The following is a 27530-nucleotide window of genomic DNA, read 5'->3' on the forward strand; positions in this document are numbered from 1 at the left end:
CTGATGCTACTCTCAGAAAAAATAAATACAAGAATGAGAAAAACATTTGTAATGAAGATTAACGTTTTCCAAATCATGCATACAAGACATAATGCCTAATTCTAAGCACACAGTTGAAAATAAATATCAGTGGAATATATGGAACATTGTTGTTTATTCGGTCAGTCGCTTCCGACTCTTTGTGACTTCATGCACCAGCCCACGCCACAGCTTTCTGTCAGCCGTCGTCATCCCCAGCTCCCCCAAGCTCGAGTCCGTCACCTCCAGAATATCATCCATCTATCTTGCCCTTGGTTGGCCCCTCTTCCTTTTGCCTTCCACTTTCCCTAGCATCAGCATCTTCTCCAGGGTATCCTGTCTTCTCATTATGTGGCCAAAGTACTTCAGTTTTGCCTTTCATATCATTCCCTCAAGTGAGCAGTCTGGCTTTATTTCCTGGAGGATGGACTGGTTTGATCTTCTTGCAGTCCAAGGCACTCTCAGAATTTTCCTCTAGCACCACAGTTCAAAAGCATCTATCTTCCTTCACTCAGCCTTCCTTATGGTCCAGCTCTCGCAGCCATAGGTTACTACAGAGAATACCATTGCTTGAACTATGCGGACCTTTGTTGTCAGTGTGATGTCTCTGCTCTTCACTATTTTATCAAGATTTGTTATTGCTGTCCTCCCAAGAAGTAAACGTCTTCTGATTTCCTGGCTGCAGTCAGCGTTTGCAGTAATCTTTGCGCCTAGAAAGACAAAGTCTGTCACTGCCTCCATGTTTTTCCCCTCTATTTGCCAGTTATCAATCAAGCTGGTTGCCATAATCTTGGTTTTTTTGAGGTTGAACTGCAACCCAGCTTTTGCACTTTCTTCTTTCACCTTCATCATGAGGTTCCTCAGCTCCTCCTCGCTTTCAGCCATCAAAGTGGTATCATCTGCATATCAGAGATTGTTAATGTTTCTCCCAGTGATTTTAACTCCAGCCTTAGCTTCATCAAGCCCAGCACGTCACATGATGTGTTCTGCGTACAGGTTGAATAGGTAGGGTGAGAGTATACAACCCTGCCGTACTCCTTTCCCAATCTTAAACCAGTCCGTTGTTCCGTGGTCTGTTCTTACCGTTGCTATTTGGTCGTTATACAGATTTCTCAGGAGGCAGACAAGATGACTTGGTATCCCCATCCCACCAAGAACTTGCCACAATTTGTTATGATCCACACAGTCAAAGGCTTTAGAATAGTCAATAAAACAGAAATAGATGTTTTTCTGAAACTCCCTGGCTTTCTCCATTATCCAGCGGATATTGGCAATTTGGTCTCAAGTTCCTCTGCCTTTTCTAAACCCAGCTTGTACATCTGGCAATTCTCGTTCCATGAATTGCTGGAGTCTACCTTGCAAGATCTTGAGCATTACCTTACTGGCATGTGAAATAAGTGCCACTGTTCGATAGTTTAAACATTCTTTGGTGCTTCCCTTTTTTGGTATGGGGATATAAGTTGATGTTTTCCAATCTGTTGACCATTCTGGTGTTTTCCAAATTTGCTGGCATATGGCATGCATCACCTTGACAGCATCATCTTGCAAGATTTTAAACAGTTCAGCTGGGATACCATCATCTCCTGCTGCTCTGTTATTAGCAAATCTTCTTAAGGCCCATTCAACCTCATTCTTCAGGATGTCTGGCTCTAGCTCACTGACCACACCGTCAAATCTATCCCCGATATTATTATCCTTCCTATACAGATCTTTCGTATATTCTTGCCACCTTTTCTTGATCTCTTCTGCTTCTGTTAGGTCCTTGCCATCTTTGTTTTTGATCATACCCATTTTTGCCTGGAATTTACCTCCGATGTTTCTAATTTTCTGGAAGAGGTCTCTTGTCCTTCCTATATTATCTTTTTCTGCTTCCGCATGTTGCTTGTTTAAAAATAATTCCTTTTCTCTTCTGGCTAACCTCTGGAATTTTGCATTTAATTGGGCATATCTCCCCCCATCACTGTTGCCTTTTGCTTTCTCTTTCTTGGGCTATTTCTAGTGTCTCAGCAGACAGCCATCTTGCCTGCTTGGTTTTCTTTTTCTTTGGGATGTTTTTTGTTGCCGCCTCCTGAACAATGTTGCGAAATTCTGTCCATAGTTCTTCCAGGACCCTATCTACTAAATCTAGTCCCTTAAATCTATTCTTCACCTCCACTGCATATTCATTAGGAATATTAGTGAGCTCATATCTAACTAATCTGTGGGTCTTCCCTATTCTCTTTAGTCTGATTCTAAATTGTGCAATAAGAAGTTCGTGATCTGAACTACAATCAGCTCCAGGTCTTGTTTTTACCAACTGCATATATGTCCGCCACCTTTGGCTACAAAGGATGTAGTCAATCTGATTTCGGTGTCGACCGTCTGGTGAAGTCCATGTATAAAGTCGTCTCTTAGGTTGTTGGAAGAGAGTGTTTGTTATGCACAGTGAGTTGTCTTGGCAAAATTCTATCAGCCTATGTCCTGCTTCATTTTGTTCTCCCAGACCATGCCTGCCTGTAATTCCAGGTATGGAATTACCTGTCGTTTGACTACCCACCTTAGCATTCCAGTCTCCTGTAATGAAAATAACATCTTTTTTTGGCGTACTATCCAGTAGGTGCTGCAGATCCTCATAGAACTGATCTCCTTCTGCTTCTTCAGCATCTGTGGTTGGGTCGTATATTTGGATCACTGTGATGTTAAATGGCTTACCCTGAATTTGAATTGAGATCATTCTGTCATTTTTTGGATCATATCCAAGCACTGCTTTAGCCACTTTATTATTAATTATGAAGGCTACTCCATTTCTTCTGTGGTCCTCTTGTCCACAGTAGTAGATCTGGTGGTCATTTGATGTGAAGTGGCCCATTCCAGTCCATTTCAGTTCACTGACACCCAAAATGTCTATATTTAATCTTGATATCTCCCCAATAACCACATCCAATTTGCCCTGGCTCATAGATCTTACATTCCAGGTTCCTATGGTGTGTTGATCTTTAGAACATCGGATTCGTCGTTCACCACCAACACCATCGGCTGCTAGCCGTCCTTTCGGCTTTGAGCTAGCTGCGTCATCACATCTGGGGCTAGTTGAACTTATCCTCTGTTCCTCCCCAGTAGCTTTTTGACCATCTTCCGACCTGGGAGCCCCATCTTCCGATGGTATACCGACATATCTCTGGTTGTACTGATCCATTTAGTTTTCATGGCAAGAATACTGGGTTGGGTTGCTATTACGTTCCCCAGGGATTGTATGTAGTCTGACCTCTCTGCCATGACCTTCCCGTCTTGGATGTCCCTTCACGGTTTAGCTCATGACGTCACTGAGGTGCTCAAGCTCCAGCACCACAACAAGGTAATGATCTCCTTTGTAAAGTATGGAACATACTTGTAAGTAAAAGTTTATTTAGTGTAAAGTTATTTTGCTAAATTTGGTTTTTTTTTAAAAAGAAGACGATAATTTCTGATATGTTCTTTTCAAAGAATCTTCAGTTACTTGGAGCTACAGCCATAGAAGATAAATTACAAGACCAAGTGCCTGAAACAATAGAAACTCTAATGAAAGCAGATATCAAAATTTGGATCCTTACTGGAGACAAGCAAGAGACTGCTATTAACATTGGTAATGTGTTAGACTTAAGTCTGTATGCAATGTTTATATTTTAAAACTTTAAATATTTGTAAACAAAAAGAAACAAAAAGCAACAAAAGCTCATATGCTTCTTGGGGACAAGACAGTGCTGCTTTAGATGTTACTTTTTTCTGACATAGATCTAAATTTCTCCCAAGTTGCCAGGAGATACAGTGATCAGATCTGGGAAAGCACCTCTTTTTGGCTACTAGCTGGGATACCAAGCTGAGATGCAGCTTCTCAGAGTGGCCCTGCCTCACCATCTTAATTGGCCCACCACTCCTGTGGAGGGAAATGGCCACTGACAAGGAAGTGGTGTGGGAAAAAATTCTGACATTAATTTTAATTAATCCAACAATAGGAGTTTTCTCTGACCATTCAAATGCGCAGTCCAAAAAAAAAAGTGTAACTATTTTAAATGTCGGTTCAGTGGGTAAAGCAGCCCTAGAGCTCTGGTATTCAGAATGGTGTATTACAATTGAAATATTTACCAATGGTAAAAACAATTTTAATTTTTTTTAATCCTATCACAGATGTGTTGCTTGTGGAAGGTTTGAGGGGTTTTGTTTACTGTACTTTTAAATGGTCACAGAAAACTCCTTTTGTTGGATTAACCATCTACAAGGCTTTGTAGGGCATGGCATATATCTTCACTGAGTTACCAATGTATTAATTTTAGTGTCAATAGTATCATATCTCAACTTGATTGATTGATTGATTGATTGCATTTATACCCCGCCTTTTTTCCTCTTGCAAGGAACCCAAGGCAGCTTATATTCTCCTCCTCCTCTCCATTTTATCCTCACAACAACAACCCTGTGAGGTGGGTTGGGCTGAGAGTGTGTGACTGGCCCAAAGTCACCCAGTGAGCTTCCATGGCTGAGTGGGGACTAGAACCCGGATCTCCCAGCTCCTAGTCCAACAGTCTTGCCACTACACCACAGTTGACTCATATCTTGATACATTATTGTTCTGATATTGAATAATCTTAATTCAAAATCATATTTTTTTCTAAAAGGGCATTCATGTAAACTGTTGAGAAAGAACATGGGGCTACTTGTCATAAATGAAGGCTCTCTTGATGTAAGTATAATGTAAAATTTGTATTAATGTCTATAAACAATCATGTACAATGCATAGATCTCTGGAAAACCTTTCAGATTAACATGGATTACCTATTTGTATTCAGATTGTCAAGTCATATATAACTGAAATTGTCTGGTTTACTTCTGGAGTTGATGGCTAGTTGGGTGGTAGCCAACTTGTTTTTATTTGATAGCCAACTGAATCAAAAGTGTCCTGCTCAACTCACACAGTGTCTTCTCATCTGTACTTCACCCTGTTATATTTAGTGCTGGGTTGAATAATTTGGCCCAGCTTCTTTCTGCATTTTGGGTGGGGTGGGGTGGGGTGAAAATGCCCTTTCAAAGATTGAATCAATTTTGGGGGAGGGGAGGGGAAATTCTAAGACATTGTGTGTGTGTGTGTCAGGGTGAGGATGGGGTGCATTATCTCTTTAAATACAAGGTGGCCTAGGGTTTTTCTTTTATTTTTTTCAAGTGGCAGTTCAACGTCCTGTAGCAACCTGGCAGCATTCCTGAACAGAATGCCCCATGAGAATGACACTATGCCATGATATTTAGCCCAGTTCAGTTTTATCATTGACACTGCATAATTTCCAGAAACATATTTAGGCCAAATGACAAACGTGTTTTCCCTGTAGACGGAAACCGCATCTATCAAAAGAACAGTGGAGGTACCTCCATGTAGTTCCCCAGTAAACCAGTGGAACCATAATACAAGAGGCAAGGACCAAATGTTACTACAATCATGATTGTCTCCATCTCTCCAATAAATTTGATCCCAACCAATTAAAAGAGAAAATCAATAAACAATCCAGAAATTAATGTCTTGAAATTAGTATTCATTCATAACAGCATTTGTTTCTTACATACATATTAGTGTACAAGAGTATGAGCTGGCAAACTAAATGTAGCATCATTCATTGGAGCATAGTCCCCTCATACAACCTGTTGCAGAGCTGCCCTACACTAAATGCTATCAAGAAGTGTAGCTATCACTGACCCAAATCTCCCTAATAACATTTAATATAAGAAGTGTGTGATGCAAAAGCACTGTGTTCAGTGTTTTCTGCTGTAGCTTGAATTCTTTGGCTTTCACTTGCAGGGAAACACTGAATGTTGTAGTGTCATATAGGTTTCTTTTACTAGACTCTTCCCAAGGGAGAGAGATGGGTTGGTGACAGCCATGCATCCTTGTAACATTTAGTTAGGCTCTGATTCATCCACTGACACTTCAAATGCTTCGTAATTTGGGATTAAATGTGGCTGAATCTTAATATGCCCACGAGAGGGCACTGTTGAGTTATAGAACTTCATTGACATACAAAAAGAACAACAATAAGAATAATAGATATGAATAATAAAATATTTTAAAATGCTTTAAGGCAAGACTAATGTGATAAATTGTACAAATTAAAGAGCTAGTATAGTGTAGTGGCTAAGAGTGTGAGCTATAGGTAAAATCCAACATAAGTCTTACTTAGAGTAGACCCATTGAAATGAATGAGATTTAAATTTGTCATGACTAATTTAAGTCCCATTCATTTCAGTGGATCTCCCGTAAGTAGGACTTGCATTAGATTTCACCCTATGAGTCTGTTCAAATCTCACCTTCGCTTCAAACTTTTTAGATGGTCTTAGGCAAGCCATTATTCACCCAACTTCACCCCCTTTCCCCATCTGGAATATGGGGATAATAATACTGGCCTACCTGACAGAGCTGTTATAAGAATTACTGAGATGATGCATGGGAAGCACTTTGAAACTTGAAATGTTCTTATTGTACAATTAGATAAAAATGTAAAGGAAGGGGAAAAGGCAAGCATAGTTAAAATTTGGAAATTCTGTGGATTTCCATACCAACTGTCATGTCATCCTTTTTAGTAATAGGGTGCCCTTGATAAATGAATGCCTTGATCTGGGCCCCGATACAGTGAAATGCCATACATTGATGACATAAGGTCAACATCTGTGAACAGAAAGTTCAAATAGATTAGGAAAATAATTTTAAGGACGCCTGGGACCAATACTATTCATGGCTAAAATGATAAATGTCATGCAACCGAGAGGAAAAGGAAGAAAACAATGGATATTAGGTATCATGGAAACCAGATTGTGACAAATAAGATCTGATATGGCAAGGTCTATAGGAAATCAAAGAAGGTCTTAAGGATAAAACACACCGATTGAAAAAGTTGACTATCCTCTGTCAGCAGTTAAATTTAAATTCTGTATTTGTTTGTCATTATAAATTTATTTATTTATTAATGGCAATACCAAGGCAACTCCAAATAGTATTTTGCCCCCAAACACACACATACCTGTCTCCCATTGGAAATGGCAGCTTTAGCAGCTGCTTTAGGTTCAAAAAATAAAATGTCCAGGAGGAAACAATACATGATTAATGCCATCTGTACTTAGAGTCTTAGAAAGAAGAGCAGATCAATCTGGACATCTAAAGAAGGGCAAAGAGCCAACATTGAATGTGTCTTAAAAGTAAAATAGAAAATGAAGAATTTGTGGACACCTAATGTCATTAACTAATATGAATTAGTTAACTCTTAAGGCTGGTATAATCCTATACCACTTAGCAGACAGTAAGTACATTTGACCTCTGTGGGTGTGTTTCTGAGTAGGCATGTGTAGGATTGCGTTGTAACAATGCAATCCTATACATATCTACTTAGAAGTAAGTCCATTGAGTTCAATAAAACTTATGCCTCAGGAAAGTGGGTGTATGATTTTATGTCTTTTTATAGACATAAAATAGTCCTACACTTCCCAGCTTTCCCCAGCCAGCATGGCTGGCTGGAGAACTAGAATTGTAAGGTTTTTTTTCTATCTAAACAAACATAGGATTGAATCCTAAGACACTTTAACTACTCTTTTGTTAGTGTTTTTTTTTTTTTTTAAAGGTGGTTAAAAGATTCATTTTTTCCAAAATATGCTTAAGGACTGGCCATTTTTATGTTCTTTAGTAATCACAATGATGGTTTTTTGTATTGGTTTTCTTGTTTTATAGTTGTTTTTAGTTATGTTTTTAACTGCTATGATAGCTATGCTGATAAGGCAGGATAGAAAACTTCTCAATAAATATTATGTGCACATAGGAAGAAGTGTAAAACTATTCAAAAGAATTGAAGTAATGTGTCATTTTGGTGGTGATATTTTACAGGCAACAAGAGAGACATTAAGCCATCATTGCAGCACTCTTGGTGATGCTTTGAGGAAGGAGAATGATTTTGCCCTTATTATTGATGGTAAAACACTGAAGTATGCCTTGACTTTTGGTGTAAGGCAGTATTTTCTGGATTTGGCTCTGTCATGTAAAGCTGTTATTTGTTGCAGGTAAAGCTTTTTCTTCTTCAGTACAAAATATTCATACAATTTTTATGAAGTATTTATCTCCAAGAAGAAAATAAATTTTTGCTTCTTGTTTAATTTATGATGTTAACTAGTTTATGGAGTGGAGTTTCAAGAAACAACAGCTGCCAAGAGTCCAGCCAGCATGGAAGAAAGACAGAATTTTATAAGCTACTACACCACTATATAACACCATCGTATAAAACATTTAATGGGATGGGATCTGGAATGGGATCTCTTGCAGCTATTTACTAAACAAACAACACTTGCACAATTGCTAGTTACATGATTATTGTCACGTGTAGTCAGGTCCTTTTGATTTAGGCTTATACAAACCCAGTAGGCATTATGATCTAATGATCCATGTTAGGGAATGAAGGCCTAGAAAAACTTCATTTTGACTGTATCACTAGATTTGACAGCTTCCCCCAAATATTCTAGGATTACTTATCTTATTTTCCTCAAACAAATTCTGTATCTAAATACCTGGAAGGAGCAATCCTATGGCTGCTAGTCAGTGGCTAGACAGCCATAGGATACGTCAGTTCCCTGAGAACTGACCTTCCTCCCCTCCCACGCTGCCTCACGGGCAGCTCAGAATGGCCCCGTGCTCCACACTTGGAAGAGGAGCGCAGAGCAGTGAAAATGGGACATTCCGGGGGGCGTTCCGGGGCGGGGAAGGCAGAAATGCTGGTGCAGCACATCCAATGTGTCATCTGGCAACCGCTTCCCCCACTCTGCCTTCTCCTGCCCTGCATTGGATCGCCAATGCAGGTCGCCTAGCCTGGTAGGATTGCACCCTAAGTGACTTCAACTGCATTTAGGTAAATAGTCAACAGCAATTTCTTTTCTGCAGAAGTTATTTCAGTGGATGTGCTTCACTTCTGAATTTGTCACAAACATTTTAAGGACATAATTACGTAACACATATATTAATGTCAAGATTGTGTTCAGTGATACCATGTGGAGTATTCTAGAGTTGTTTCTTGCTCTGCTTCCCTCAATGGAAATAACGATTCCCTGTGGTGTTCAGAGTCACCACATAAAGAAGAAGGGAAGCCTTATTCCTGTAATCTTCATATCAGGGGTAGCAACCTTTTTTTTAGGGCCACGTTCTCTCAGGGTTAAACTGTGAGGGGGCCACATGCCAGCACTGGGTGGAGCCAAAGTCAGTGGTAGGCAGGATCAGAGCCAAAAGAGGGCAGGATCTTTTCTCTCTCTTTCTGACATCACCTTCTCTGTCCCTCTCTCTTCCTCCCTGCCTCACAGGCTGCTGGGAATGGAACACATCACTCTTACCAGAGGTTTGAACTGATCACTTGAAGAGGGCTTTTTTGAGATTAGGCCAAAGGCTGTATGAAATTGGACTGAGAGCCACATACAGCTCTAGGACTGCAGGTTATCCTGCTTTATATGAACAGTTAAGAACTAGGGATACATTTTCTTTAATGTGAAGTCTATACTACTGTTTATTCCTCTGCTGCCAGACCTAGCTCATCAAACAGCAAATGACATAGTAAAGTTGGGCTTCATTTTAGACTACAGATGGGAAATCGTATAGTTGCTTCCCCGTGGGAAAAAAATCCCTGCTATTACAAAACTAGCATGTCAGGGAGAAGGCTAGCTTTCTGTTTTCAGAAAACTTTTTACAAAGAGGGCCATTCAGTCATGTGATCTCATACCTTTAATGGTACATACCAGAACTAATTTCACCACCGCATCTGCTGTTTTTGTGAACTGTGCTTCAGTGTGAACAGTACAGGTTAACAGATGAGAGACCTAAATTTGGGACTTAAACTGAAGTAATTGTGTTTATATTGCTGTAGACATGACATTATTTTAGAGAAGAACTAAATTACATTGAGTAAAGTGAAACAAATTATCCTGAAATTCCACACACATTCAAAATGGTTCCCGCTCAATCCCTCAGTTCTTCATCGACCGTCATTGTGGCAGCACTTAATCAAAGGGACTTCTTGCTGTTGGTGATTTTGCTGAGGAAAACTCCTGTTTCTTTTCTCTCTCTGTTTTTCTTTTTTTTTTCTTCTTGTTAGTATTCCTTTCACATTTTTCATGTTCAGTTATTTTTATTTCGGTTCGCGGCATTTGTTAGATCGCAGAGTGCCCTTGGACGTGTGGCCGTTAAGACCCCTTTTCGGAATTGTGTTCACTGTGGGGGTAAACTGCCACCCACTGACAGACACTCATTGTGCCTTCTTTGTCTGGGAGAAGGGCACATTGTTGAAGCATGCCATCACTGCATGTCCTTCAGCAAGCAGGCACAGAAGAACCACACTGATAGATTTAAGGCAATCCTCTGGGGAAAGGCTTTGAAAACGGTGGACGCCCTGAAAAAATCTATGGCGTCTGTGTCAGATCCACAAACAGACAAGGTGAAGGTGGTGGATAAGCCTCCTGATAAGGAAAGATTGGCACCTGCTGCACCTTCCCGGTCAGCCACGGCTCTTGCCATGGCCATTCCGACCCACCTACTCCAGACCGTTCCCTGGCAGTTTCTCTGGCAAAAAAACTTGTCCAAAAAGGCACAATCTTCTCAGCCACCTGAGGGTCAAAAGAAGAAGAAGAGGGAGTCGAAAACACTTACCCTTCCAATCTAGGTTGTGCCTTGCTTACCAACTCCTCCTCCATTGTTGGATTCACCAATTGCTGTCCCACTGTTGGTATCGCCATTGGTACTGGTACAGATGCCGTCTGTTTCTGAAGGGGAAATACGTGAATCCACGCCAACTCGGGATCGAGAGGTTAGGGGCGGAATGCACGGAAGTGGAAGAAGATAATAGAATAGGAAGGACAAGAGACCTCTTCCAGAAAATTAGAAACATCGGAGGTAAATTCCAGGCAAAAATAAGTATGATCAAAAACAAAGATGGCAAGGACCTAACAGAAGCAGAAGAGATCAAGAAAAGGTGGCAAGAATATACGGAAGGTCTGTATAGGAAGGATAATAATATCGGGGATAGATTTGATGGTGTGGTCAGTGACCTAGAGCCGGACATCCTGAAGAGTGAGGTTGAATGGGCCTTAAGAAGCATTGCTAATAACAAGGCAGCAGGAGACGACGGTATCCCAGCTGAACTGTTTAAAATCTTGCAAGATGATGCTGTCAAGGTGATGCATGCCATATGCCAGCAAATTTGGAAAACACCAGAATGGCCACCAGATTGGAAAAAATCAACTTATATCCCCATACCAAAAAAGGGAAGCACCGAAGAATGTTCAAACTATCGAACAGTGGCACTTATTTCACATGCCAGTAAAGTAATGCTCAAGATCTTGCAAGGTAGACTCCAGCAATTCATGGAACGAGAATTGCCAGATGTACAAGCTGGATTTAGAAAAGGCAGAGGAACTCGAGACCAAATTGCCAATATCCGCTGGATAATGGAGAAAGCCAGGGAGTTTCAGAAAAACATCTATTTCTGTTTTATTGACTATTCTAAAGCCTTTGACTGTGTGGATCACAACAAATTGTGGAAAGTTCTTGGTGGTATGGGGATACCAAGTCATCTTGGTATCCCCATACCACCAAATAAACAACAAACTCCAACATGGAATATGTATTCCATATTTATCCGAATAAACAACAAACTCCAACGTGGCTTGTTACAATGTATGCCTCTCTTCAAGGATGGGGTGGTCATTGTGGGGACCTCTCGATTCAAGGGCTGTGGTCTGAGAACAAGGCCAGCAGCCACATCAATGTTTTCGAACTTCTTGGTGTCGACAAGGTTCCTAGGGCATTAGAGTAGGTCATTTACCACCGTCATATTCAAATCGTATCCGACAACACGACAGTTGTGTATTACCTCAACAAACAAGGAGGGACCCACTCAATACTGTTACTTCATCTCACAATATGGATCCTGGAGTGGTGCATTGCCTGAAGAATCGTCCTTACTGCAATTCATGTAGCAGGCAAGGACAACTGTTGAGTGGACCACCTCAGTCACTTTCTTCCAGTATCCCATGAATGGGAACTCAAGATGAGCATATGCAACTGGCTGTTCAGTCAATGGGATCACCCTACCACAGACCTGTTTTAATCGGAGGAGAATGCTGTGTGCGAGACGTTCTGCAGCCAAGTGGGCAGAGGTGCATGGTCCCTAAGAGAGGCGTTTACAAGAGACTGGAACATGTTTCCCTCCTTTCTGCTCCTCACCAGGGTGGTGGCGAAGATGGAGAGGGACAGTGTAGATGGCTGTGGTGGCTGAGGCAGCCATGGTTTGCCAGACTACTGCGCCAGGCTAGAGGGGAGTATCTTTGGCTCCCATCGATACTGACCCTGCTCTCTAGAGACGGAGGCAAGGTGAGACATCCAGGCCTACTTACCTTACATCTTACTGTGTGGAGGATCCAGCCTTAGATAGAATGAACTTACCTGCACCTCTTCAGACTGTTCTTGAAGCAGCTAGGAAACCTGCCACCAGGAAATCTTATGCGAGTAAGTGGGCATGTGTTACAGTTTTTGCCAAGGACGATGATTTTGACCCTGCCCACTGTACTATACAGGACATACTGAATTTTTTATTCTCACTCCATGAGTAAGGACTTAAGTATTCCTCTCTCTGAGTTTATATAGCAACCATTTCGGCTGCCTGTCCTGTTGACAAAGGCTTGTCTGTTTTTTCACATCCTCTGGTTCGTCAGTTTTTGAGGAGAGTTAAAAATCTTGCCTCTCCTGTGAAACCTCTCGTGACCGGCATGGAGCGTATCGATGGTGCTACATGCACTTACCAGAAAGCCCTTTGAGCCGCTTGCTATGGTGGATCTTCGCCTTCTGTCTCTGAAAGTGGTGTTTTTAGTGGTCATTATCTCGGCCCGGCACTCAGGAGAGTTATGTGCCCTTAGATGCACCATACCTGCATTTTCATAAGGAAATAGTTCTTCATCTGGACATTGTTTTTCTGCCTAAAGTTGTTTCAAGCTTTCATTTGGGTCAGGATATAGTTCTTCCTGCCTTTTTTGCCTCGCCCTCGAGAGCACTTGAGAAGACGCTGCACACCTTAGATGTTCACAGGGCTCTGCTGTTCTGTAAAGCTAGAAAGGAGTCATTTCATCGATCCTAGCGTTTGTTCATCTGTTATGGGGGATCTAAGAAGGGACTCTCCATCTCCTCTCAGTGCCTAGCATCCTGGGTAGTCCAAGCTATTCAACTGTTTTATGAACTGGAGTGCTTGGGCTTGTCTGGTACGGTGACGGTGCCCTCGACTAGAGTAGTAGCGACATCAGTGGCGTTTGAGAGAGGAGTGTCAATACCAGATGTCTTTCGGGCTGTGACTTGGTCTACCCCTTCCACTTTTGTCAAGCACTATCGTCTTGACGTTCAAGCTTGTAGAGACTGCTCCTTTGGCCAGATGGTTCTGTCAGAGGTTCTTCAATGAAAACACTGACCCACCTCCTGCTACGTAAGCTTGTTATTCGCCCATATGTGTGATGCACAGAGACCACAAAGAAGGAAGGCAGGTTGCTTACCTGTAAGTGTAGTTCTTCAAATGGCCATCTGTGAATTCACACATATGAGCTCTGCACCTGCGTGGAGCCTCGATTCAGGAAACTTCTATGGTTGAGGAACTTTTGGCGGGAACCCTTCCCCCACCATCCCAATGCACATACTCCAACATGTTCCCACTCCATCCCTCAGTTCCAAGGAGACCACCAATTGTGGCCCCCTTAGAGACCAAAGGAACCTCAGTACCAACAATAAAACATGGTATTGACACGGAAGTGGGGATGGTGGGTGGGTTGTGTGAATGCACAGATGACCACTCGACGAACTACAGTTACAGGTAAGCAACCTGCCTTTCTTCATGGTCTCTGTGTATCACACATATGGGCAAATAACAAGCTTACGTAGCAGGAGGTGGGTCGGTGTTTTCATTGAAGAACCTCTGACAGAACCGGCCGGCCGAAGGAGCAGTCTCTACAAGCTTGAACGTCAAGATGATAATGCTTGACAAAAGTGGAAGGGGTAGACCAAGTCACAGCCCGACAGACATCTGGTAGATTCTAGACATCTAAAATCTTGATAGTTACATAAATGAACACACATATCCTACATGCACATTTCCTTCCTCACATAAGGATGGGAAAGCTCATGTGCCATTCCTGTCTTTTGCATTGCTCCACTACAGCAGTGATGGGGAATGTGTGGGCCTCCAGATGTTGTTGGACAATAACTCCAATCATCTTTCACCATTGGCTATGCTAGCTAGGGTTGATAGGAGTTGCAGTCCACTGATGTCTGCAAGACCACATGTTCCCAACTCCTCCACTACAGCATTTAGAAGGTGTTTCCAAACATTAGTATTTTGGAAGTCGTGATCAGAGGCAAAGCCCTCAGTTACAATTGTATTTTTTTTTTTTTTGGTTTTCTTTTAGGAAAATTAAATAGTATAATGATGTCATTCTCAAAGTGTTTTTCTTTTCTTTATAGGGTTTCACCTCTTCAGAAATCTGAAGTTGTAGAAATGGTTAAAAAACAGGTAAAAGTTGTAACACTAGCAATTGGTGATGGAGCAAATGATGTTAGCATGATACAAACAGCACATGTTGGTGTTGGAATTAGTGGAAATGAAGGACTACAAGCAGCTAATTCTTCAGATTATTCAATAGCTCAGGTAAATCTTTCCATCGCTAAAGAATATTAAAAGACAGTTAAGTCAGAGGTGCAGAACCTGAGGCCAAGGGCCAAATCCGGCCCTTTGGGGATCCCAATCTGGCCCTTTGTGGTTCCCCAGATGGCCATGTCCCTTTCCCACAGCCACTTATCATGTAGTGATTTCCTGGCTTTTGTGCAGTTTTTTCCCTATTCTAGAAGATTGAAATGCTTCTTCTAAGGCTTAGTTACTAGCAAGAAAAGCTTTAAGCAAAATTATGCTGGTATTTGGGGGGGTTGGGACCCCACCCCTTTTACCTTCAGCCCCACCCACTGCTAGAATGCATCCCCTGAAAACTTCCCTGAGGTGGAAATTGTCCCTCAGGCTGAAAGAGGCTCTGCACCCCAGTTTTAAATGATAAACAGCTGAACACCATGCATATATATCTAAGCTTTTTTTTATCATTTGTAGTTCAAGTACTTGAAGAACTTACTCTTGGTCCATGGTGCCTGGAATTATAGCAGAATTGCTAAATGCATCTTGTACTGCTTCTACAAGAATATCGTCCTTTATATTATTGAGGTAATAGTGGCATAGTATGCCAAAATAAATCTTTTGAACTCTTCTTCCAGATTGGAGCAATTTATAAACCTTTTAACAATCATAACTAAAGTGTATGGGTTGGATCCAGATTTAATCATACTTAAAGTAGACTCATTGAAATAAATGAGACTTAAGTCAGTCGAGACTTAAGTTAGTCATAACTAACTTAAGTCCCATTGATTTCAATGGGCCTACTTGAAGTATGATTCAATTCAGATTCAACCCATTGCTTTGTTCCCTTTTAATACATTATATTCCATTTTGAGCTGTACAATCCAATTCAAAGTAGGAATATTTGTTGTTGTTGTTGTTCAGGCGTTAAGTCATGTCCGACTCTTCATGACCCCATGGACCATAGCACGCCAGGCCTTCCTGTCCTGCGCTCTCTCCCAGAGTGTGCTCAAGTTCATATTCATTGCATCGGTGATGCTATCTAGCCATCTCGTCCTCTGCCGTCCCCTTCTCCTTTTGCCTTCAATCTTTCCCAGCATCAGGGTCTTTTCCAGTGACTTTCCTCTTCGCATTAGGTGGCCAAAATATTTGAGCTTCAGCTTCAGTATCTGTCCTTCCAGTGAGCAGTCAGGGTTGATTACTGATTGCTAATCTGAGAAGTGTAGATGTTTTAACATATTTGTTTTGTTGGTTACTGAACATAACATAAAAATGATAGTTAAAGCAAGGACAAATAATACATATACACACAAGACTTGTTCATTTCTGTAATAACACTGAGATGCTTCAACAGGAATTCAACAAAGTAGAATATCTCTTGAAATGTTTAACCATACCTATGTGTTCATCTGGGGTCCTGATCTTTTCAGGATCCTTATGACAATCGATTCGGGATAAGCCAAAGTGAGACACAGTCACAAATGGAGCAGTTTAACAGTTTATTGATTACACACGTGATAGTAAATGGATGCAGAAATAAAGCAAAGCAAGAACCTAACATGTCCCTTGTGCTGACTGAAACTGGCAGCTTCCCCCACAGCCAAGCGTGTATCTGGGTCCTGATCAAGATTCACAGGATGCCTCTCCATGGACTAATAATCAATTCTTCAAGTTGGTATGCACGCAGATTCCCCTTGAAGCGATATCAACTTGGCATGCTTTAAACAATGCTTCTATACCTTTTCTTCCATGCCCTAAATGCATAAAGCATCACAGTCAAGGCAATAGGCCCCAACATTCCAATCTGGGCTCGGAAGCTTCCCAGCTCTTCATGGAGACATAACACTGTGCTCTTTTCTGAGGGACCAGAGCAACCCGGCAAGAGTCAAACAGCTTCATATTTGTTGACATATAGAACTGGCCTTGTCTAGCACTCCTGTGTAAGACAGCCTACTTAATTACCTAGAACCTGCCTTCTGTACTATGTTAACACAGGCCTCTATGCACTTAACAAACTGTGCAGAACATGACCGGGAAACGCTCCATACTCTTCACTGTCTTCTTGTGTAACCCACTACAACCTATTATCCCAAAAACAAATTCCAATTTTTTATGAAGACATTACTACTTTCTTTTCCTGCCCTAAACCGTATCACATGAGTAAACTTCACCATCAGTAACATATTCCACGTTCACTTTAACCAGTCTTCAATATATATTTCCTATGTTCTACATAAAAACAATTTCATTGTCTGCTGTGATCAACATATTTGTCACCAATGTGAATGGACTCCATTGAGAAGCATTGGGTTTGAAGTGATATGAAAGTTCTGTCTGTGAGATATAAATCCATGATGGTGCAATCACGTGTATAGAAGTCATCACTTCATATCCAGACTTAGTAAGTGGCTCACTCCTCTGGATCTGGAGATCTATACTATAATCTTGTCACAGATACTCCATTTTGGAGAAAAGTGGGGAGGGCAAGGGTCTCCCTGCCCTCCAAACCAATCCTGCCTGGTTGCAGCAACCGTTTCTTCAGGATAGCAAAGCATTCAACAAGCTATCCCAGTCAGTACCTACTGGTTGGTGTTTTCCAGAAAATGGATAAGATTGGGCTGTACATGGTAGACTAAATCACTGTACACTACCAAAATAAACCCCAGTTCCTTATTCTGATTTAAATATACTGGTATGGGAAAATGAAAAGTTTTGAGGGTGGGGGTCGGGGAAGCAAAATCAAGTAGAAGATCAATGCATTTTAAAGTATTATCAGCAGACATACTAGGAATTGTGTGATCAGCAGAAATAAGGACAGTTTGAAGTTGTCTTAATTTAGGCTGCAGTGCAAAGAATATATATAGGACCTTTTCAGCTCACCCCTTCAGGCAGTAGCACCTGAAAAAACCTTCTGGAAAACCACTCCAGGTCAGGGGGCCTTGTGGAGCACCACCCCCAAGCCATGGAAGGCTGTCACCAAAAGGAAAAATCAGCCAAACACAGGCACATGCAAAAATGCTGTATGCATGGACCTTTCTGTATCCTGGTCTTAGATTAATACTTAATATGAAGAGTATTCTTGTGGCACCTTAAAGACTAACAAACGTACTAAACATGTGACTTCAATTTGTTTGTATCATGTATCCTGTTTCAAAATCTAGGATAAATGCTAACTTTTTAATGCATTTTGTGCTGCTTATAAGATGTTGAGAGTTCCTAAAATGTTTAAAACATATCTGGAAAATGACCTGCAGACCAATTAACATACATCCAACTTTTGCAGCTTATGCAGCTGATAATGGTTCGTGTCAATACTGTGAATGAATAGACAGAATATACATGTCTCTAGCAAGGACAACTGCCTGTCTTGAATCTCTTTTCAGGTTTTGTAGTGCTCAGGCGTGGGAGCAGGGAACTCATTGAATATTTGTAAGCTGCTATTTAAAATGCAGAAATCCTACATTGGAAAATGTGTGTGAAGCTCCCCACCCCCACCACAATTCTCTTTTCTCCTTTTAGAATTTAGAACGTAATACTGAAAGATATTTAATCCACATTTGATAGATGTTATCTAATAATATTTTATATTAGAGTAAAATGTAAAATTGTATTATAAACACATTTTAAAGGATATAAATCCCTAAATCAACTGAAATGCTCACCCATATTGCTTATCTTTAAGGATCTAATTGTATGATGAATAAGGTGGATAATCACATTTAAAAAGCACAGCGTACATGAAATGTCTTACTTGTTGGTCTGTAGCTTATTGATTCTTAAATTCTGTATATAGATCATGAAAGTTGTTCTTCAATTAGGTTCCTGATGAAACCATATGTCTCTAACTATACCCATGCTAGTTTTCTCTATAATGACTAGTATACTAGTAGTATATTGCCCTAGCTCTATTCTTTACAATTAAATCAGTATCTGGCTTATTTGCACTGAACACAGTATCCAGTGGGGCCACTTCCTCTACTGGTTCCATTGTGCTCGCAGGATCCACCGCTTGCACAATGGGGCTTTTGCACTTCTAAATATAAGCCTGGAAATAAGTGGAAATGCTTGTTTCTGGACCTAGACAGGTCAGTGGAATGCCCTTCTGTGAGTTCTGCTGACCTGACCTTCTCCAGAAACAAGCGTTTCCTCCTATTTCGGGTTATGCTTATAACCTCAGAAGCACCATTGCAAAAGTGGTGGGTCCCATGAACACATGGACACTATAAGATACTATGCCCTGTCCCCAATTTATCAAGATTGATCCGCACACAGATTGTCCTCTGGACTGAGTCCACATAAGGGAGCAACCCACATCTAGCAGCTGTATGTCTGCACTTGACTCCACAAGTATGACAGTGCTGCCAAATATATCACTACTACTATCTATGACAATCACCTGTTAAGGGCTGTGGGGGGACTGATTCCAGCCACCTCTTCTCCCGCTCCCTTCATTCGATATCCAGAGTTCAGTGGAGGAGAACCTCATGCACACCAGCACTGGGGCCATTGTCTGTCTGTATAAATAGCCAGAGATATGTGCCTAGTTTTCATGTACTGGCAGTAGCTAGTGGAGTAGGCTAGAAGTTTAATAAACCAGAACTAGGAAGTAAAATAAAGGAATTGCCAAGAGATAGACAACAGGAAAGACAAACAGTTGGATTCTGTCTTGAGGTTTATAAGGCCACAGTTTCATTACATAGACAAGGAAGAGCAAACTATAACTTTATAGCACAACACAAAGAGCAACTGACAAAATAATACCATCCACTTCAGTTGACACAGTTAAGGATACATGTGCATAATCTGCTTTTGAAAAGTCTGTTAATTGCCATTGGAAAACAATAGAAATGTGTCTTGCTATCAGCACATTGTGCTACTCATAATTTTATTTTTATTATTCATTTAAAATATTTCTTGGCCTCCTTTCAGAGCAGAAGCCCTCCCAAGGTGGCTCACAGCAATAAAATACATAAAAACAGTTAAAATTTTAAAAGTGATAAAAACATTAAAGCAATAAAAACTACAATAAAAGCCAGCAATAAAACCTGCAACTATGTTAACAGCAGTAACAGCAACAATAGCAGTCATATCAAGAGAAGGCCAAGGTAAAATAATAGGTTTTCAAGGCCTTCTTAAAAGTCTGCAATGATGGAGCATGGCGGACCTCTGACGGCAGCTTGTTCCAAAGGTATGGGGCCACTGCAGAAAAGGCCCTCTCATGTGTGGTCACCCATCTGACTACTCTCACGGGTGGGCAAATGAGAAGGGCCTCTCTTTCTGATCTTAAAGTGCAGGCAGGCTGATATGGGTGAAGGCAGTCCTTCAAGTAACTTGGTCCCAAACCATTTAAGGCTTTAAAGATCAAAACCAACACTTTGATTTGGGCTCAGAAACACACCTGTAACCAGTGCAGCTGGCACAGTATAGGCGTTACATGATCGAACTGCCTCCCCCGCCCTCCAATACTCCAATGACCGCATTCGGCACAAGCTGGAGTTTTTGAACGTCTTCAAAGGCAGCCCCACATATAGCACATTACAGTAGTCCAGCCTGGACGAGACTAGTGCATGGATAACTGAAGCAAGGTCCATCCTGTCCAGATAGGGCCGCAGTTGGTGTACCAGCTTAAGCTGGTAAAAAGCACTCGACACCACAGCCACCTGGGCTTCCCCAGGCAGCTCAGAGTCCAGGAGATCCCAGACTGCGCACTTGGTCTTTTAGTGGGAGTGCAACCCCATCTAAGACCAGTTGTAAACCTCCATCCAAAGTAGTTGGTTTCCCGACTCACAGTACTTCCATCTTGTCTGGATTAAGTTTCAGCTTGTTCTCCCTCATCCATCCCAAAACAGCCTCCAGACACTGGTTCAAGAGTTCCACAGCCTCCCTGGGATGTGCAGATGGAAACGAGAGGTAGAGCTGAGTATCATCCGCATACCAATGACATTTCAGCCCAAACCTCCTGATGACTTCCCCCAGCGGTTTCATGTAGATGTTAAAAGACATGGGGGACAAGATAGCACCTTGTGGCCCCCCACAGGCTAATGGCCATGGGGTGGAACTGAAGTCCCCAAGTGCCACCTGCTGAGGCCGCTCCTCCAGAAAGGACCAGAACCACTTTAAAACTGCCTCCCAAGCCCAATCCAGATAAACGATCCAGAAAGATATCATGGTTGATGGTATTGAAAGCCACTGAGACGTCCAGAAGAACCAACAGGGTTGCACTCCCCCCATCCATTCCCCAGCGTAAGTAATCAACCAGGGTGACCAAGGCTGTTTCAGTCCCATAACCAGGCCTGAAACCTGATTGGAATGGATCTAAATAATCAGTTTCATCCAAAAAGGCTTGGAGTTGTGAGGCCACCACATGCTCCAGCACCTTGGCCAAGAATGGCAAATTTGACACAGGGTGGTATCTGGAACCATAGGATCTAATAGTTTGCCTTGTTAATTAAATTTTTTTTTTAAATTTAGCTCTGTTAACAAATGCAAGGTGATTCAGTATGAAGACTAGAATAATTTATCTCATGATTTATTGTGAGGATTTATATAGTGCAATCTTATACATGTCTATTCATAAGTAAGCCCATTGAGTTCAATGGAACTTACTGCCAGGTAAGTGTGTATAGGATTACAGCTTTATGCTAGTATTTTTTCAACATTTAGGAGTTGACAAAACAGACTAGTGTTATACAGTGCAATCCTATACATGTCAAGTGACCTCTATGGCTCAAAGTGCCTTTTATTAACTCTGGCTGGTACGCTAGCTGCAACTATACCCAATGGTTACTGGTCCATTTCCAGGCCCAATTCAAAATGCTGGTTTTAAGTTTTAATGTCTGCACCTGCTTTGGACCAACTTACCTGGAAGATCGCATTCCATATATATCTACCCAGATCTTAAGATCTGTGTGCCTCTGCCACGTGAAGTGCAGCCAGTGACTAGTAGGAAGAAGCCTTCTTGGCACTGGCATCCCAGCTGTGGAATAACCTTTCTAGGGAGCCTTGCCAGTTGCCTCCTTTTTTGCATTTCTAGCACCTGGTGAAAAACATTTTATTCACCAAGGCCTTTTAAGCAATTTGCATTAAAAAAAAAAAACCCTTTAAAGACTGGTCTTATTTTTACGCTGCTAAAAAAGGAAGTGTTAGGCTACATTTTACCATGTTTTTGTATTTTATATATTCTATTGTATCTTATTGAATGTTATTCTCAGTTCTGTAAGTTTTTTTTATTAAAAATAAATTTTTGAAGGGGGGAGCTTCATGGGGTTGCTCGATGGTCTTATAGGCCCCTTCCAACCTCTATGATTCTGTGGGCACCACATTGGGACCCCTGTATAAGGTCTAGTCATATAGTGACTTCCCAATTACCCATCACCCTTTCTTATTTTGCTAAAATTAATTTGTTCAGTTTTGTCAAAACATTTAAAGACATAACAAACATGTCCAACTGAAACAGAGTATCTGTTCAAAATCTCTTCTTCAGATATGGTTTGCATTTGTTAATGGATTTTCTGGACAAATACTGTTTGAAAGGTGGTGCATAGGACTTTACAATGTGGTAAGACTTTATATGTTATTCTTTTTATACTTTTAAATTATTAAAATATGCTGATTCTTTATGAAATTGATCTCATGGTATATTTCTTTTATGCATTAGATGTTTACTGCTATGCCCCCACTGACACTTGGAATATTTGAGAGATCTTGCCGCAAAGAAAATATGCTAAAATACCCTGAATTATACAAGACTTCTCAGAATGCACTGGATTTCAACTCAAAGGTAAAAAAGAGTTTACAAAGAGTTTAATCTTTATAACAAATATATATATAATACCATTATATGAATATATATTTGGCCTTATTTCACCATGTGTTATAAAAAAGGATTAAAATATATGATTAATAATGAAACTATATTTTGTCCCAGATAACACTGATGACAATGTATAAATAAATAAATAATAAAAATTTATGATTACAAGCAAATGGAATCTGTATTTGCATGTATAGTTCTCACAGAAAAGTATAACTGAAACTTAAAATTGGACCTAGCTTTATCAAATTTTAAAACAAAGTCAAAAATACTTAGAAAAAGATGGAATAAAATTTGAAATTGTAATTTTATGACCAACACCAACATTAACAATTACCAGAAAAATATATGTAATATTTGAATTGAACATGACAGACATTTGTATTTTTATTTATTTGTATTCATTTTTTTATACATCTCTTCATATCCAATTTCAGGGCGCTGTACAGCGTAAAACAAATTCAAACACACAAACATATTTTTTTTATTCTTAGATTACAATGTTTTCGTTCTTGACATTAACTTTTTTTGCTCAGTTGTCCATAGATTATATTGTCAGTTGCCCATAGATTTTATTAATCAAAATAATCATATAGTTGAACAAATGTTTAACATTTTAATGTGACAGTTAAATAATATTTTTGAAACTTTCCGTGAATTTAAATTAGGTAATTATATTCATATTGTATGTAGGGGGGCTTGCACAATATTTGAAGCTTCTTTTTACTTTTGTGAACAATTCAGTTCTAAATGTTTTGATTATTTATTGGTTTTAGAAGAGCACATCTGGCTTGTATCTTACTGTTTTTAATATAAGTAAGTTTTGTGAATAAATACTACAAACTACCTGTAACAACAGAATAGTTGATGCTGGTTTGATGTGTAGAGGATCTGGAATCATTGTTACACTGAATGATGATGCTTAGATTTGTTATGGTAAAAAGGGTCAGAGTTCATGGGGCCATGACAGAGGTTAAAGGATTAGCATGTGACAATAAGTATTGGTCAGGAAAATGAAAACACAGGTCTAATTTTCTTGCACCCACCTGTGCTTTCTGTCAAATAAAACTTGTGGCAGTGACACAGCAATAAGGAGAAACAAAGGTTAATGAGTAACACAAGTTCAAATGTGCAAAGTATTGTGGCGTAAATTGGATCATACAACCTTACGTAGTTGAATAAAGTAATAAAGAAGTTAAAGACATGGTGGAACATTTTTTGAGGCAGACAACTTAATTTTTATTGTTTGAACAACTTAAAATTATTAATGCACTTCAGTTTAACACAAAGATTATAATAAAAGAATTTGTGAAAGTATACCTAATTATAAAACATGGTTACTTTCTATAGAACAGAAGTGCCAAAAGTTCTTTTCTTACTTAGTTTTCATATATTGTAAAAGTGCTGAATTTAAATATCTGAATATACTTACCACCTGTAATTTTTTAGCAGTCATTTCATCATGTACATAATAAAAAGACACCGTGGTAGAAAGGTTTGTGTGGTGAAGAAATCCAATGCATATATATCAACAACAAATTCCCTTTTTGTTTTATAATTGAAATAAATGGTTTTTATAATCTATCCCTCTTTAGTATTGATCAGAAAAATAGAAGAAAATCACTAATGCTTAATGATAGTATACTGCCGCTTAACATTAGTTTCATGTGCATAGTAAATATTGTTTTTCATTTTAGTTTTGGCTTTTACGATAATAGGGATTTTTAAACATTTTTTTAAAGAAATTAAAGGTGAAAGTGAACATTGTTTGAGAAACGTAAAAATAAATAAATGACCCATGAAGAGCTGTGAGGCAGAAAATGCTTCAGTTATATTAGTTCTTAGAGGTGGCCTTTTGAAAAACACATTTTCTGAATCTAACAAAAAGATAAAAAGAAGGTCAGAGTTCACAGAGTTAGTTTTATCACAAATGGTTCTCATGAATGTTTGTTTTCCCTTAGGTTTTCTGGGTTCATTGTTTAAATGGCCTCTTCCATTCAGTAATTCTGTTTTGGTTTCCACTAAAAGCCATCCAATATGGTAAGTAAGTAAATGAAATACAGAATTTAAAAATACTGTATGTATTTAAAAAGACAGTATTCACTATTACACTAAAGCAAAGTCTATCATCTGAAGACTTCAATACTAATTATTAAAAGGTTGTCTCCTAAACAACTGTATATTTTATTTTCCTTTTTCAGTTTGAGGAGGAAAAACTTAGTTTTAATAACTGATATAATGTGATTTGGGATATAATAGTTATGTAACTGTGTAATCCTTGTAACAGTTAATAAATAATGTAAGACTCTTACATACATCTTAGTTATAGTCCTTTTTGGATCATATGCCTTTCAAGCAGTATGGAACGATGCATAAAAACTCTTTTTCTTGAGAGCTCTGCAAATTGTTAAAGTGGTAAAAGTGAATTTGGACATGTTTCAGAATGAAGAGTATGAATTCTTCCAAGTTTTAAAATAATTAATTAGTTATAAACCAAAAAAGGTAAACTGAGTTATAAACTAAATAAATAAGCTAAGTTATAAACTAAAAGCCTTAAGCTTTCTATCAAGCTAGTGGTTGGTAGAATAAGAATTTTTATGCTGGCAGAATAAAAATAATTGAGTTGGATCCATATGTTCCATTATATGAACCTAAGGAGGTTCTTCCAATGGGAGTTTTTCATCAGAGAAGGAGAATCTTTGGATACGACCCATAGGATGCATTCAGATGTAATGATAAACAATGGTTTATCACTACAGGGATAAGCCTGGGTGATCCTGGTCGGCCCCTCCCCTTCCTCCCAGAACTTCTTCCTGCTGTCTTAGAGAAATTTATGAGAGATTGAGAGTGCTTTAACCACAGAAAAAGAAAGGAGAAGATAGAGAGCAGCTAGAATAGAAGGTGGGAGGTAGCTTTTTTTTCTTCCAATTCCCCTTTTTTTATACTCTGTCGTCCTTTTTAAATGTTCCCTCCCATGGACTTCCATCTGTTTGTGGATTTGCCTCTCTATATGCCAATGTGAGAACATTTTTCTTATAATTGCACCTGCAGAGAGGGAGGTCTGACGTATCCTATGGTCCTCAGCTACCTTTTAAGGGAGCATAGGATTGCTCCTTAAATTTGCATTTTAGTAAAAGCAATAGTTCTGAAGCCAGTGAGGTACAAAGTGCTGCCACAGGTATAATCTTAGAAGATGCATTCCCCCCTAAATGAGAGAAAAGAGGGAATCCCTCTGAAGATGGTGTTTGCCATCTGCAGTTTTTATATTTTATAATTAAATAAATCCACTGCCCAATTAAGCAGGCAGAAAAATCTAGGTTATTGCTGTTATCAGAATTATTACTGAAATACTTATCAGAATTATCAGAATTATAAAACTGCACCTCAAGCAGAAGATCCATAATCTGGATCTCCCACTTTTTTTTTTTTACTTAAATGGAGCCATGAGGGGGTGGGGGTTCTAATTTGCTCACAGCAGGGGCTCTGTGAGTGGGAATGTTTAACACTTTGCTCCAGTGCCATTTTCCCAGTTAAATCCCCCACAAGTTGTTTTTTGTTCTGTCCGGGGGAAAATAGGAATTTTTGTACTGTAAATCTCCTGTTCTGTGGAGAATTAGGAGGACATTCAAAGAACCTTTGGAATTGCCCCAACCCCTAAGCAGAAGGCAGAGCCAGCATGCATCTTTGTCATATCTCCTGTGGAGGCTTCAAACCTCTCAGACTGATACTGATAAAAGCAAGAACATGCTTCAATTTGTTTTTTAAAATGTGAATAGACCAACTCTCTAGCTCAAGGGGTCGGCTAGACAGTACCCACACACACCCACAAAACTTTTTTCCTGTTTTTTTCAATATACATATATGGAATTGTATATATCCATGGCAATGAATACATATGAAATGCATACAACTTTCTAACAATTATACATAGGCTTCAACAAAAGTGGACCAAATATCTAAATAATTATCCATTTGAAGGTGGTGTCTATATGCCACCCATTCAAATATTGAAGTGTTGTAAGGACCTCAACCCATTGCATTATAGGAAGTGAGTTTTAATATTAGTCTTTTAGCTGTCAGAAGGGCATGGAGAATCCATTTAAACTCACCATTTGTTAATTTCCATGAAGCAGGTAAATAATTTAAAAGCGCGTATAAATCAGTGAATATTAAAGACCAGTACAAAATTTATCTATGTAATAACCTCCTCCCAAGAAGAAGCAACTACTGGACATTTCACAAAACATATGTTTAAATGAAGTATTCACTGCATTGCACTGCCAGCAATTAGCCAAATTAGACAATGCCGTATTAAAGGGCACCAGGGAGGGTGGTTGGTGCTTCCTTTCCAGCCTCCATGGTGCAGTCTTCCATCTCTGTTTGTGGTTCCTCAGGGAGATTTAACACTGGCCATCTCATCTGGTGATAGAAAAATCATGTTGTATTCTACAAATTGTAGAATAAAAATGTTGTATTCTATAAATTCTTTTCTTAAATGATCCCAATTTTAATATTTCTGATGCTGTTATCTTACAGATACTGTATTTGCCAGTGGTAAAACTTCAGACTACTTGCTTTTGGGAAACACAGTATATACAGTAAGTATTGCTAATGTTACACCAGTTTGTATCCTAAATAGCAGGCAGTGATGGAAATTTGACAGTGGTTCTTCACTATACTTTTTGTTAGACCAGTTTTAAGATGAAACTCTTTTGCCCCAGGCAGTTCCTAGTGGATGCTGTTGACTTTGGCTGCATGTCTGCACCCTGTGCAAGCAGAACAAAGTGTAGAGCAACTTCTCATAAGAAATCTGTGTAGCTCTCCCAACCTCAGCACTAGTCAGTATGCCACAGTGAAACAGAACATACTACATTCTGGCTGGCCATTCTTCTAAATCACATGCAGTGTCGCTTGGGGGGTGGGGCAGGGGATGTACATGTGTGCGTGTGTGTACACACATACATATTTTATTTATTGTATTTATATCCTGCCCTTCCTCACAAGGAACCCAGGGCACATACAGACACACTGTC

At 39.8% G+C, this 27530-nt stretch overlaps 1 protein-coding gene across 1 annotated transcript in view; it reads left to right on the top strand.

Annotated features, from left to right (window-relative positions):
• The window catches only part of ATP8A1 (ATPase phospholipid transporting 8A1), a 127217-nt gene that overhangs the window by 82357 nt on the left and 17330 nt on the right, over positions 1-27530 (top strand). Inside the window, exons 23-31 of the mRNA XM_084856873.1 lie at positions 3481-3619; positions 4647-4711; positions 7886-8058; positions 14528-14711; positions 15162-15272; positions 22168-22242; positions 22342-22464; positions 24459-24537; positions 27034-27095. Of these exons, the coding sequence (XP_084712999.1) occupies positions 3481-3619; positions 4647-4711; positions 7886-8058; positions 14528-14711; positions 15162-15272; positions 22168-22242; positions 22342-22464; positions 24459-24537; positions 27034-27095 (1011 nt within the window). The remainder of the gene's footprint in view (positions 1-3480; positions 3620-4646; positions 4712-7885; positions 8059-14527; positions 14712-15161; positions 15273-22167; positions 22243-22341; positions 22465-24458; positions 24538-27033; positions 27096-27530) is intronic.

The sequence above is a fragment of the Heloderma suspectum genome, chromosome 5, assembly GCF_057233095.1.
Source record: "Heloderma suspectum isolate Gila_16-S chromosome 5, 16-S_ref, whole genome shotgun sequence".
NCBI classification, from domain to species: Eukaryota; Metazoa; Chordata; class Lepidosauria; order Squamata; family Helodermatidae; genus Heloderma; species Heloderma suspectum.